Source organism: Thunnus albacares, chromosome 5 (assembly GCF_914725855.1).
Source record: "Thunnus albacares chromosome 5, fThuAlb1.1, whole genome shotgun sequence".
In the NCBI taxonomy this organism is placed as follows: Eukaryota; Metazoa; Chordata; class Actinopteri; order Scombriformes; family Scombridae; genus Thunnus; species Thunnus albacares.
Genome location: NC_058110.1, coordinates 28,234,196 through 28,247,423, shown reverse-complemented (window position 1 = coordinate 28,247,423; position 13,228 = coordinate 28,234,196). Strand labels below are relative to the sequence as shown.

At 40.6% G+C, this 13,228-nt stretch overlaps 1 protein-coding gene across 3 annotated transcripts in view; it reads left to right on the top strand.

The window, feature by feature from the left end:
- hspg2 (heparan sulfate proteoglycan 2) overlaps nt 1-13,228 on the top strand; it is a 101,111-nt gene that overhangs the window by 26,344 nt on the left and 61,539 nt on the right. For all 3 annotated transcript variants that reach the window (XM_044351412.1, XM_044351414.1, XM_044351413.1), the window contains exons 2-3: nt 7,330-7,459; nt 7,794-7,853. In XM_044351412.1, the coding sequence (XP_044207347.1) occupies nt 7,330-7,459; nt 7,794-7,853 (190 nt within the window). The remainder of the gene's footprint in view (nt 1-7,329; nt 7,460-7,793; nt 7,854-13,228) is intronic.

The following is a 13,228-nucleotide window of genomic DNA, read 5'->3' as shown; positions in this document are numbered from 1 at the left end:
GCATTATAGACAAGCCAACTGCGGTGGATGGCAAGCAACTTCCACAACCACGCTATATTCATGTTTTTTCTTTTTTTCATGAGGCTAGATCCTCCTTGTTTTACGCTTCAATGTGCATGTATTGAATGTTTGGTGGCTCCTCTGGTCTGGTCCGGTGGCGGCTCTGGAAGATCCTGCCCCCCCAGGCGCCACGGAATCTCGTGCAAGCCTCCTGCAGCTAACATCCAGGCTAACTAGCTAACTTGGCGTCCAGCCCTCATAACAGTATATGTGTTTAAACTCTCCTGGGTGACTGCAAGGCTGAGCATGCTGCCATTTAACCTGCAAGGTAAAGTAGTTTACCACTAATCATACAATCTAAAGGTGCTTCTAGCCTGTGTTCTTACATCCCAGGTTTAAGGGGACTCAGCTGTAGGCCAATGTTGTTTCCTGCCACAGCATGAAGTGTTTTCCATGTTCATCAGGTACTGCTGCTCCATTTGGCCGACACTTAATCAGACTAGCATACCTTGATTTTCACTAAAATAAAAAATTTTAAAAAAGTGGTTTTGAACCACCCTACATCAGCGCAGGGAAAATTCCTTCACCGTGACAGCCCTAGTTGTTGGAGCAGCTAAAACAAACATCCAAAGAGTTTCTTAAAAATGTGCAATGTAATACACATACAAATCAATATCAACATTTCATTTGGGGACTTTCTTTGTTTTATTCTCTTCAAATAAGTTTGAGTTTGCAATATCAATGCACTCTGTTCCTGCACCTTTATCCTGTAAGGCTTTGGACACCATCCCAATCTCTGTGTGTGCATGTGCACACATAATTTATTTTTATGTTATCAAGGTGCTGATTTAATGCAACCCTGCAAATACTTCTGCACCTACTCCAAAGATAGCAACAGGTCAAGTAAAGGGAGTGCTGGAGTTCTGCAGCTCAGGCCTTGTTGGTGCCTGGTAGTGCTTGGTGGGTTTTCTTCTTTTCAAGCCACTCTACCTAAAGAAAAGAGTATGTGTCAAGCTTTCATCCATTTAATACTCTGCAGTTTACATTCCATTCCTGTTTAGTACATGTTGCTACTTCAAGTCTAAGCAGATATTGTTAGTCTTAAAGAGAGAGAGAGTAAAAGAGAGAGGAGGGTTGGTTAGGGAGGGATGAAGGGTCACAGAGGTTGGGAATTCATCTTGTGAAGGTTTTCCGTGATTACTGTGCACTGCTTGCTTGAAAGGTCACAACTTGGTGTTTGAATCAATTGATTGGAATGAGCAATATGGCGTGCTGCCTTTTTTCGGCTTTCATCTTTCCATGTTTGCCTATCACACGCTCTGGTGGGGATGAAAGCAGATAGGTTGTCTGAGCTCAGGAGATGCTCTGAATTCTAAACTTTTGCTGCTGCTATCAGAAAACAGTGTTACATATTTTCATGAGAGAGTGTCACTCCTGTGAGACTCATGTCTAGTATGTTCTCAGTCCAGCTTCTTATTTTCTGTAACACATTGGGTATGCCTTTAAGATGTTTCTCACAGATTGTCCTGCAGCTGCATCAGTGGGTTTATTAGCCGAGTGGGCGAATCGAGTCCCCTGAAGAATTCTTCTCACGCTGCCTCTGACAGGCTTTGGCTGTCACAGAGATGTAACCAGGATGGGAATGCTGAAGTGTGGGTGTATGATAACATGTGTCTGTTTGCGTATGTGTGCATGAGAGTGTGGGTGTATGTTTGTGTGTGTGTGTGTGTGTGTGTGTGTGTGTGTGTTCGTGTGTGTGTGTGCGTGCATTTTTGAATTTGTATGTTTGAAGGGCCATACCAGTGGTTTTGGATGGTTTGGTCCATCATCTACAATTCTGTGTGCTTTATATCACTGTTGGACATTTTTCAAAGCAATCTATAGTCTTTTAAGTGCTTTAAGCTCTCAACAGGTCCATTACTGTAAACATTCAGTCACTTTTATGATTTTTCAAAGTTACTGTATCATTCATGCACTAATGTAGTTGCAAGAATTCTTTGTTGGTGCAGCACAGGAAACTCCGACATTTGAGATTCTGGTATCTTGAGACTCTCTAACTCTATCTCTTGGCAGTAGAATAACAAGAAACCTAACTCAGAGTATCCCTCATATCCCTCACAAAGCCCATGCATGGATATTACATGTCGTCTGGGTTTGATTTCCTGACGAAGTTGTTGCGAATGCTGCTCAGTAGCTGAATCTGAAATTTATGATATCAGAGCTGAAAGGTATACTATGCAGGATTTTTTGGTTGGTGTTTGTAAACACAGAGCACTTAAAGTTGGCCCTCCTAACCCATGAGAGAGAGAGAGAGCAGTGGTGGTCAAATGAGCTAGAGAGTAACTAAAGAGAGAGAGTGGTGCTGGTGAGAACAAAGCTGTGAATCAGATAAATAAAACATTATTTACTGATTGTTTCACGGCGGTTATGTTCTAAAGCAAACAAATACACTCACATACACAGACAGAAGCTCTCCCAGGCATAGCCGCTCCGACACCCACTGATTTCTCAGTGGGTAAATGTACACATACACATACAAAGCTATATACATACATGTACATGCACCTACACATTAGAGATAAATTATTTCCATATCTCAAATATAATTAGAACAGGTTGTTTAAAGATAAGTAAAAAGAAATGTCTTAAAAAATGAAAGGAGGTTATAGATCTAAGTGAACTGGGCAGGTCGTTCCAATCAGATGGAGATTTGAATTGAAAGATAATCGTTATAGGAACAAAGAAAAAAAGGATACTCAGTATGCCTCAGATTATACAATGACCTACATGGAATTAAGAATTGTTTTAAGTAAGAGGGATAGTTAAAGAAAATGCATTGATCAGATTGTAATGTACATTGCATTTGTGAGATGTATGCTTGGAAGAGTAAATCACAGTATCATCTGCATATAATTGAATATGATAATCAGAATAGATTTGTGGGGGATCATCAATAAAAATGGAGAACATCAACAGCCCTAGAGATGAACCTTGAGGTACACCTTTTTCCATAATCATAACGGACTGACTGCCCTGATAAGAGACACACTGATGTCTGTGGTGAAGATATGAATTGAACCAAAGCAAAGAAGGTTTTGAAAGACAAATAGCATAAAGTTTGTCAAGGAGGATGCAGTGATCAACCATGTCAAAAGCCTTAATAAGATCTATAAATATTGTGCCTGTAAGCATGTTGTTGTCCATTGAAGAAGATCATTGGTGAATTTTAAAAGAGCAGTAGTTATAGAGAAGTTAGGTCTGAAACCAGACTGGTATGGATATAAGATGTGGAAGTCATTTACATATTGAGATAGCTGACTGTTGACAGAACTTCACTATTAACTCTAATATGAGTAGTAGTGTTTTTGGTGTAATTATTGATTATACTATACTCAAGTGCTGTCCCACCTAAGAAATTAATCAACCAATTATTATTTAAATTATAATTAAATGCAAATAATTAGGTCTGGTGCCAAAACTGTTAAGAGTTAATAAAATCATTAACATCAGATCAGATTTAGTGTTTCTTGTTTTGGTTGTACATGTATTCGCCGCGACAGCACTTTCTGACCCAAACAGCTGATCTACAGTGTAATTCAGTGCACGACATGCGTAGGAATATGGATGTTCTACGGCTGTGAAAATGTAGTGCCAAAAGAAAAAACCTGTCTGATGGCAACGTAAAGCGGTGAAGTATAGCGTACATTTAAACTGATATTGATTTTTTTAGGTGGGCCACAACAGTACATTGCCTGGCTTCCGAGTGCAAGGCGTAGTATTAGTGTATTACATATACATACACACACTGCATCATGATGCCTAATACGTTATGGTTTATAGCAAACAAAAAAAAATATTCACACAGCATAGATTGGTTTAACAGCATGCTCAGTACCAACAAAGTTTCTTATCAAAAGTCACTTATAAGTCCCAACAACTCAAAAGCATGATATACCATCATAACAAATTAATGGTAGAAACAAGAAAAACAGTACTTAGTGTAAAATAAAGAAGATTTATCAACTGTGGAGTTGTGATGATTTCATGAGGATATCACAAACAAATGCCTCAGCACCATCAGGACAGCCAAACAGTGAGGGTTTACCCACAGGAATAACTCAGCATGGCAGGATGGAGTAGAGAGTATTTTACGTCCAGGTCACAGAGCTTTTTTTATGGGATCAAACTGTCGACGTTTCTGAAGTAACCCAGCACTGAAATCCGGATAGATGTGGAATGATCTAAATAAGGACAGAACGGCTTCTACATCAATTACAACAGCATGATCTCAATATTGATGTCATGATACTAAAAATCACATGATTTAATGTTTAACTTGTTTTGTCCCAGTCTCAGTCAGATAACAGAAATACTTATAGATAATAACGACAATAATAGACACAGACATTCTTAGGAGTTATTTAAGAGATAACTGTGCATGTAGTCTTACAAATAAAAGCAGTAGAGAATTGGGAAGCTTTTAGTGGCTGCAATCACTCACTTATCCATTTTGGGAAACAAAGAAGCATGAAAATCTGATTGGCTGTTAATGACCAGTGACTGTGAAATTAAATAAATGGGTTGAGGAGCTAGCATGTGTTTGGATGCGGAGATGACAGCAGGTCTCCAGCTGCAAAACTCAATGACAGCTGAAGGTAGTACCGTCTTGAAAGGATCTTGGCTCAGTTATTTCAGTCGGACCAATCTTTTTCCAAAATGTTATGCTTCTGTGCCTTTTCTCATCAATTGTTCATGCACCAAAATGCAGTTGTTTCTCTTGGTCCTGTTAAACAACAGCTGGGCAAACTTCAGGCCTGTCTTCAGGCTTCTGTTTGGCGTCACCTGTCACTCATTATGCACAGATTCTGTTGCTCCTTTATTTCTACAGCTACCACTACTTCAACTTGCAGGGCAAACATTGTGCATTGTGAGCAGAGCATTTCATAAGTAAATAGTGGAATTCCTTTTGGCTGGAATGTGTGCTTGTCTTTGCGTCACATGCATGTACAATATTTATGTGTGCATATGCATGCCTGCTGTTTTCATGCATGTACATGGTTGCCATATGTGCCACTGGAAATTGCAACAAGTTACTAGCAAAAGGAGAGCTTCTGAGGCCAGTATCTTGTGGGTGGGGTGGAGTTCAAAGGATTACAGTGTCGGTCAAGATCTTTATCTCAAGGGAGAGATAACTTTAACGCATGACGTTGCTCAACTCCTAGACTGAGAGTAAAGGTCGCACTAGCTTTTTGAACTAGAATGCAGTAGCATAGTGAGAAAGCAAATTCATATGTAGTTCCCAACTCTCCCTGAGGTGAGGCCAGTTTGACAGTCTCAAACAAGTTTACCTTAACATGTTCGCTTTAAGATCAGGTGCAAATATGGACTCGTCCATCAAAGGTTACTCTGAAAGTTTGTGGAGGTTTTTGCCCAGATGGCACACAGTGTGTCCAGATGATACCCCATCCCAAGGGAGTGGGAAGCAGGAGATGATCACACCAATGGTTGGCTGGTCGGCACCACTGAAAGGAATTTGGTTAGTCAGCAGTTTCCTTTTGAAAATGGCCCGGGATTGTTGTTGTAAGGGTGTTTAGTCAGGGGAGAGAGGATTTGGGGGGATAAATCGAGTTATTTATTAGCTGGAGCCATTTAAATGGGAAAACTACCATGACAGAGTTGGGTGGAAATAGGAACTGGCGGGCCATGCCAACTGGAAATGCCAGGGGTGGCATCGTGCCAGTGTCGTATCTAAACTTATAGCCAGAGTCTGGGCAGTCTGGATGCTGAGATGGTGAGAGCAGAGATAATAAACCCACACCGTGCTCTACTTGGCCTGGCACAATGAACCCTATCAAGATGATCAGATATGAGGGCAGCTGGTTAAGCTTTGTGTCTCCTCATTGAGTGTGTGTATGGGTCTATCAGGTGCTGTGAGAAAAGGCAGTTCTGTCTTTTTATTTATGTGACTGAGTAGGTCTGTCAAGGATAGGAGTTTTGATTGAAATCTACACTTATGGAATCCTTTTGAGATATCCATACACCATTACTCCACATTAAGGCAATCATGTGCTCCTTTTTAGTTAAAAAAATATGTGAAAAACAATGTAATGTAATATATTCTATCTGCTGTGTAGCAATGCGCATCATCTCAAATCTAGTGCTTGTATGATACCTGAGACTTTTCCACTTCCAGGAATAATAACATGTTTTTCTACAAAACCATTTTTAACCACACTAGCGGTATGGCTCTAGGAATAGCAATGTCAGGCTGTTGATCGGTCGGTCAGTCATCTGGTCTGTTGGGCAGTGACCGCTCGCCTTGGTCCAGACTGAAATATCTCAACAACTACTGGATGCACTGAAATTAACATTTCATGGTACCCAGAAGATGACTGGTAATGGCTTTAGCGATCACCGACCTTTCATCTAGCACCACCAGCAGGTCAGAGTTTTCACTTATCCAGTGAAATATCTACATCTGCTAAATAGAATCAATACAGAAATTGTCTTTACCAAAAACGATTGTCTGTACTAAAAAAGTATCAAGGTTTGATTCCGATTCCTAATTCTGTGTATGTTCAGATTTTACCTCCTTAGTGTGACTTGCGCCCAGGCACTGTATTGTCAGTTTCACTCATATCCTTCAGTTACACCTCTGCTGTCGTTCCATTCATATAACATGCTGAGTGACATGATGATCACAGTCTGATTGAGAAGCAACCTGTCCTCTGAGGTACATTTGAGGTGTTTTTACTGCTGTTAGAGGTGACATAATTTTTCCGTGATAGAGTCCTTCCTGATTCCCGAGCGAGGAGCCGGTCGTAAAGGACTACTTGTGGTATGTTAGTTTTCACCCGGGGGGGGGAGACGGAGTTTAAAGCATACTTAAACAGATTTATGTCATCCAGTCATTCTGATTTCAACCTCGGCTGCTTTCCCCAGCTCTCTCTGAGTTTTGTGCAATGTGTGTATTTATATGTGGGTCACTGCAGTCAGCTGTGAATTTCTGAAGCCAACTCCCACCATAAAGATTAGAAAAACATACAACAGCAAATACTTATGATTTCTTTAGATGTGTGTGCAGTGAAGAAACTTTGAGCTCTGAATGAACTCTATTCATACCAGTGTCATGACCTTCTGTTTGCATGCAAACTCTTGAAAAGGCCTCAAAGAGATAATAAATGGTAAAAGTAAACACATCTCAATGTCCTGTTTCCTGTCTCAGCTTTTGTTTTCTCTCCACCCTTTATGGGTCCATGTATAGCACTGGGTGTAACCTTGCTCAGTGGAGACTTCAACCCCTATAAATCTCTCTTGTGCTTGCTGCAGGTGACTCAGGCTTCCAAGGTGTGGGGAGAGGTCCCTCTGCCAGAAGACTTGGAGGCAGAGAAAGATGTCAAGGCGTCACAGAGCTTACTGGACGATGACGAGGATTTTGCTGCTGATGAAGCCTCAGGAGGTGGGTTCGATGAAGGCTGGATGACCACAAACCACAGCAACAGCTGCACTTAATTCGTGGGAGTCGTGTTTTTCATCATGCATTCCTTATGTTGTTAACTAATCACGAAACTGAAAATGAGGGAATGTAGGAAATGATGCTCAGAGATGCAGAATAAAGTTTTATATTGTTTACATATAAACACTCATTTGCAGGATTCACTTTTTACAAGGAGAACTTCGCTTCCCTGCAGATTTTATGTTCTACTTGTCACATAGGTGAACAAATGATGTTTTTTTGGGGGCCTTTAACCTTCACATTGACCATTTTTTTACTTGTGTCTGTGACTTTAAAGATCTGCCCAGTGGAGAGGATGATGGAAGTGCACCATGGCCTCCGGTCCCTGAGAGCACAAGTAAGGGATCAGAAAATATAATGATTCAAACAATTCTCTGCGCCAGATTTTGTTTATATGTGGAAGATCACTCAACTCTCTAAAGGTCCCCCATCTGTGTCCCTGACTTAAGTGGCTGCATGCAGTGTGTGCGTGTGTGTGTGTGTGTGTGTGTGTGTGTGTGTGTGTGTGTGTGTGTGTGTGTGGGAGTATGTGCATGATGTCTGCCTGCGCCTGCATTGAAGATGCCTTCACATCCTGCTACACCCGGTCCTCCCTCCTTTCCAGCTTGCCAGAGTCTGGTCATAACATGGGGCTTCATCTTTGTCTTTGAGATATAAACATCTCCTCTCCCCTTTCATCCTTTTAACCAGCAGCAGAGGTGACAGCACAATAAGATACATAAAAGCATGACGAACAATAAAAGCTGCAGCAGAGCATCACTGTTTTGCATTCCATTCGCTACAGCTTTGGCTTTTTACAGCCCCCCCTTGTTTTTTTTTTCTGCCAACTTGAAGAGTATTTATATGCTGTGATCTTTCTATATCACATGACACACTAGCAGGGGGAGAGAATATTTATATAACTTATTAAACTCTGCATGATTGGTCTAACTCTTGTTTTAAATTTTTCCTGTGGTTTGTTGCTGTAAGTGACTCTCCTGTTCTTGGTCCATTTTCACTGTTTTTATCATGTCTAGATTTCTCTTCATTTCAGACAACAAAGCAACAAAGAGTCTCGTCAGTCCGATCTTGGATTTTCTTCAAGAGTTCAAGAGTATCAACTAATAACGCTTTATTTGGTTCGACAAATTCTGATACTCAATGATAGCTGGATTTATACCCACAGCTGCTTGTTTCTTAAGACACGTACAGTGTCAGGTTGTACACAGTTACATACATTTTAACAGTGCAATTATTGTTTAGACACTTTCATACTCCGCACATTAGGTGACATGTAAGAGAACACATGTATGGACAATGACCAATATAGAGCAGCTCAGTTAGCACATGCGACTTTTCTGGCACAGATGTTATGACAAAGAAATCTTGAATAACACTGCATATTAATATTTTGACAGTGTTCAATCTTCCTGACCATTTATACACAGAGCCAAATGTTACATACCTCGCCTACCTCGGACAACAGGACTTCCTTCATTTTGAGAGCTGACAGATATATTGTAGGTGATCAGGCAGTGCCATGCTTTATTTTTTTGTTATATTCCCCACATCAGTTATTTTGTGATACACTAGGCTAGGCATATATTTTCACAAGAGAGCAGTGATCAAGGTGAGCAGAAGGTTTGCCGTAGTCACTTTTTTGAGTAGGCGCACATCAGCTACGCTGTAGCTACTCAGCCTGTTCACATAGCTGCCATTATTAGACCATTAACCCCTCAACGCACAACTATAAATCCAGCTTATCACTTGACAGCATGTTCAACATAGTCCTACTGTAATTCCATTTGGTGCATCTCTATATACTATGTATTTTCAAAGATTTCTTTCTGAGTATAGGCAATTTTGGGCAATCAACATTTATATTATAGATATATTTCCACCCTGCAGAAAATTAATTTACCAAAGCAATGACAATTGTAATTGGTGCAATTTCCCTGATTATTAAAGACAAAGTTCTGATAATAGCTGCTGCTTCTTAGTTTGTCTTTGGTGCCAGACACTGTCCCTTGACAGGTTACATCATGGCACAATCATTTTTTTGGTAGCAGTATTGCGAGTTGACATCAGAGCTGGGGCATTTAGCAGAATGTGTCTTGTTCACAGAAATAGCACTGCTGTGAGGCCTTGCTGAATTTGGGTAGTTAAAATAGCCAGAGGGGCTTTTAACACAGTTGATATTATTGTGTCTGGTGTTGACAGCATGTGATTGTGCTGAATTAGACTAGTAAGGTTTAACAGAAGGTTGAGTCAGTTTTTAGCAGCTTACCAAGAAAATTTTCAGCTAATATTGAAAAAGACTGATTAACTGAGTCATGCAGTAGTTCCAGTAAACAATCATTTCAGTAGTTGAACGTTTTATTTCAACCTTCCACATTAAAGTTGCGGTCGTTTTGAAGTGTGTATTCCTCAGCCAAAACCTGGTGAGAACTTAAGTGCTTTTATCCTCGGGTCAGACTCAGTTTGGCAGATACAAATGTGCAAAAAGAATATGAAAGTCACAGAATACAAAGCCTGTTTGTGTTGTGTTGACAGCACGGGATGGGAAAATATTCTTTGTTAATGTGCTCACATTTTGTGGTGTGAAATGAGCCTACAAACATTCTCCATTACTCTGGTTTATTGCTTCTATTGCTGTAAAGTTCCCGGCTTTCCAAACCACATAAAGGTCAATGTTGCTTTAATGTGGCAATTAAATATGAGGTTGAGATTATGCGGTATTTTCTTTAATATATTGTCTTAATTCAAAGGTGGCTAGACATTTGTATTCTGCTCAGTATGATGATCATGGTGCTGTGACTGGAGGAGGCTATTTCCATATATAGATCTGAGTGCGACAGCAGTGGGAAGGAAATTCGGTTTCCTGCGCTGAATGCTCAATACTTTGCTGAGTGTCTCTGTCCTGTTGGCTGTCCAGACCCAAGCCTCTGCTTTCCTTCCCCCCTCAACTACTATAAAGTGAGAGACGTAGGTGCCACAGTTGTCCCTATTATGTCTTGTATCCTGTTGTGTTACTATTTGCCTTTGGTTAAGGAATTTCCATTTCCCTCTGTCTCAGACTTGCACATTGAAGATGTGAAAAAAAAAAAAAACCCAAAACATCTGGAGTCTAAACTGTTTTTGAGATGAAGCTATTTCCAACATCTTTTGTCCATTGTTGTTCTTTGTCTCTGCTTAATCATAGTCTGCAATCTTTCCCGGAGATATGAAGGTTGCGTCCCATGTCCTCCTAACCTTCCATCTTGACCTCCACAGTCAGATCCCCGAAGAGATTTCTGGGAGACAAAATCCAGCTTATCTCCTCTGTGAGAGCCGTCCCTTGTTCCACAGGCTCCATTATAGATATTCCCACTGCACCAAGTGGAGTGTATTGGCCACTTTGTTTAGAAACCAAAGAAACAAAGATTACCATGTCTACTTAGTAATGTTGGTTGGTGAGGGGCTGCTGGGGTTACGTTCTTCCCAGTGCTAATTTTGGATGTAAAGCCTGAGAATTCATATCTCAGACGACTTTAGCCTGTTTGACATTGTTCATTTAGCAGAAATTGTTACATTAAACACTGCATATGAGTTAGACTAAATGTTTAAATTGTGATCCTATGAACAGAGAAGAAGTATATCTTATCAGGGTTTCTCACTTGATTCAAGTAAAGGATGAGCAGAGAGATTTGTTCTGTGTTTAGTTTTCAAGGGTGCTTTGCTTAAACTTGAGGGTCAGGCTGTCCTTGGTCCACTGGGAGTCACGTAGAGGCCGCCTCACTGACAGGTTGCTGTATTCTTGTGTAGCCTCAGCTGGTTTTACCTCTAATGACATCAAGTGGTAGTGGATGCTTGCTGAAAAAACACAACTCAGGTTTAGATTATTCCGTTATCTCTAGAGGAGAACAGATGATACAGCATAAGAGGACAATACATCAAGGTAATGTACCCTGTCTGTCAGTTTAGCCCGGGCAGCGGACAGGCTGGGGCCAGGCCACCCACTCAGTATTTCTTCCTTTTTTCATGGGCAGTTGGTGAGATATGCGTTTCAGTGGCACTGCCTCTCTTGTGAGTGTGTTTGTGTGTCTCTGTGTGTCAGATACAGGGAGCCTCTTGGGTAATTACACAGAGGGACGAGCGCTGGCAGCTGCAGTTATTTTGGTGAGGTCTTTGTTGTTGCACTGCTGGGGGCCCTAAAGGTGGTCACAAACCAACTCGCAAGAGTCAAACGAGAAAAAAGACGGTACAGGAAAAAACATGCAGCAAATTATAATCAGATGGCTTACTCCCATTTGTGGACAAGGCAGTTTTAAAAGGAACGTATCATGCACGTTTCCGGGTCTATATTTATATTCTCTGAAATTATACTCTACTGGTATATATTTGCATGATTTTCAGTTAAAAAATTCTTTATTTATCTTATACTGGCAGCTCCTCAGTTCAGCCTCTGTCTGAAACAGGCAGTTTTAGCTCCTGTCTCTTTAAGGTAAAAAATGTTCAAGCCCGAATCCAATTTGAACTATGCAAGTGGACAACATGAACAACCTCAGGAACAAAGGCTATAGAATGGACAGCCATTTGTGGGCATGGGTGAACGATCTGACATCAGTTCAACAGGGAAATAGAGGTAACTTTACAAACTAAGTATTCAGGTCAGGCTGAAGCCCTGGGTTTTGACTTGCAGGGAGCATTTTACATATGTTCCCCTCAAATTTTGGAACTTTGACCATTTTTAACATAGACATCCAACATCATAACAGTATAAAAATAACAAAATCACAAAAAGCATGATATGTCCTCTTTAACAGAGTAGACAAACACACATTTACTGAAAGGAAACTGAAAATAAGTAGTTGTTAAAAAGCCATTCACAAACACTTGATAGTGTGACTGTGTGCACTCAAGGTGGACATTGTTCTGAAAGACTCCTGCTGAATGGCCTTAGTCACTAACTCGAACCTTATTGCTGCACCTAGCCCCATGATGCTGCACTCTGTTGTACCAATAACAAACGTGTTGCCTTGGAGAACTGGCTTGTGCCGCTCCTCTTTAGGAAAGAGATGTTGAGGCTTTTATTGAGAGAGAGAGAGAGAGAATGTGCGACTGTTTGAAATATGTCTTTTTCCCCGTGGCGGTGTCAAGGACAAAGTCGTAACTGATACCTCTGTTTATTTTAATGACCTCTGTGATCATGTATGCTGCAAGAGAAGAGAATATCTAAAATTGGAGCTAAGAAAATGTTTTGCTGTGTTACAAAACAAATACTGAATTAGAATTTGTGATTATTGGCGCACTATTCAGTTGTCCTGTAGTTTTCCCAGATCAGAGAGTTTATTTGGATAAAGCTCTGCAGTTGTTCAGTGGCTTCCTGGTTGAATACTCAAGTGTCCATATACTATAAATAATACCTCTTCTGGGATTTGTTAAGCCCTTAACTCTTTTTCCTCTGGTGGATAATACATTAGTGCATGAACAGTATATTCTGAATGCACCGCCACTTATTACTTAAAATGATTTTTCTTTTATCTTTCTTCTGTTTGTTCCTCCTGTTACACAATGACTGCTTTGTTTCAGTCAGTGACCATGCACATAAAAGAGTTGGGAGTAATAATAAAGTGATTACCTCCCTCTCTCTGGCACTCACTCCCATTCTGACAAGGATCACAACATATCAGCAGCCTTTGAAGTAGCGGATGCTTCATTAGCTTTAATTAGTTTGGGTTACCATTCTTGGGG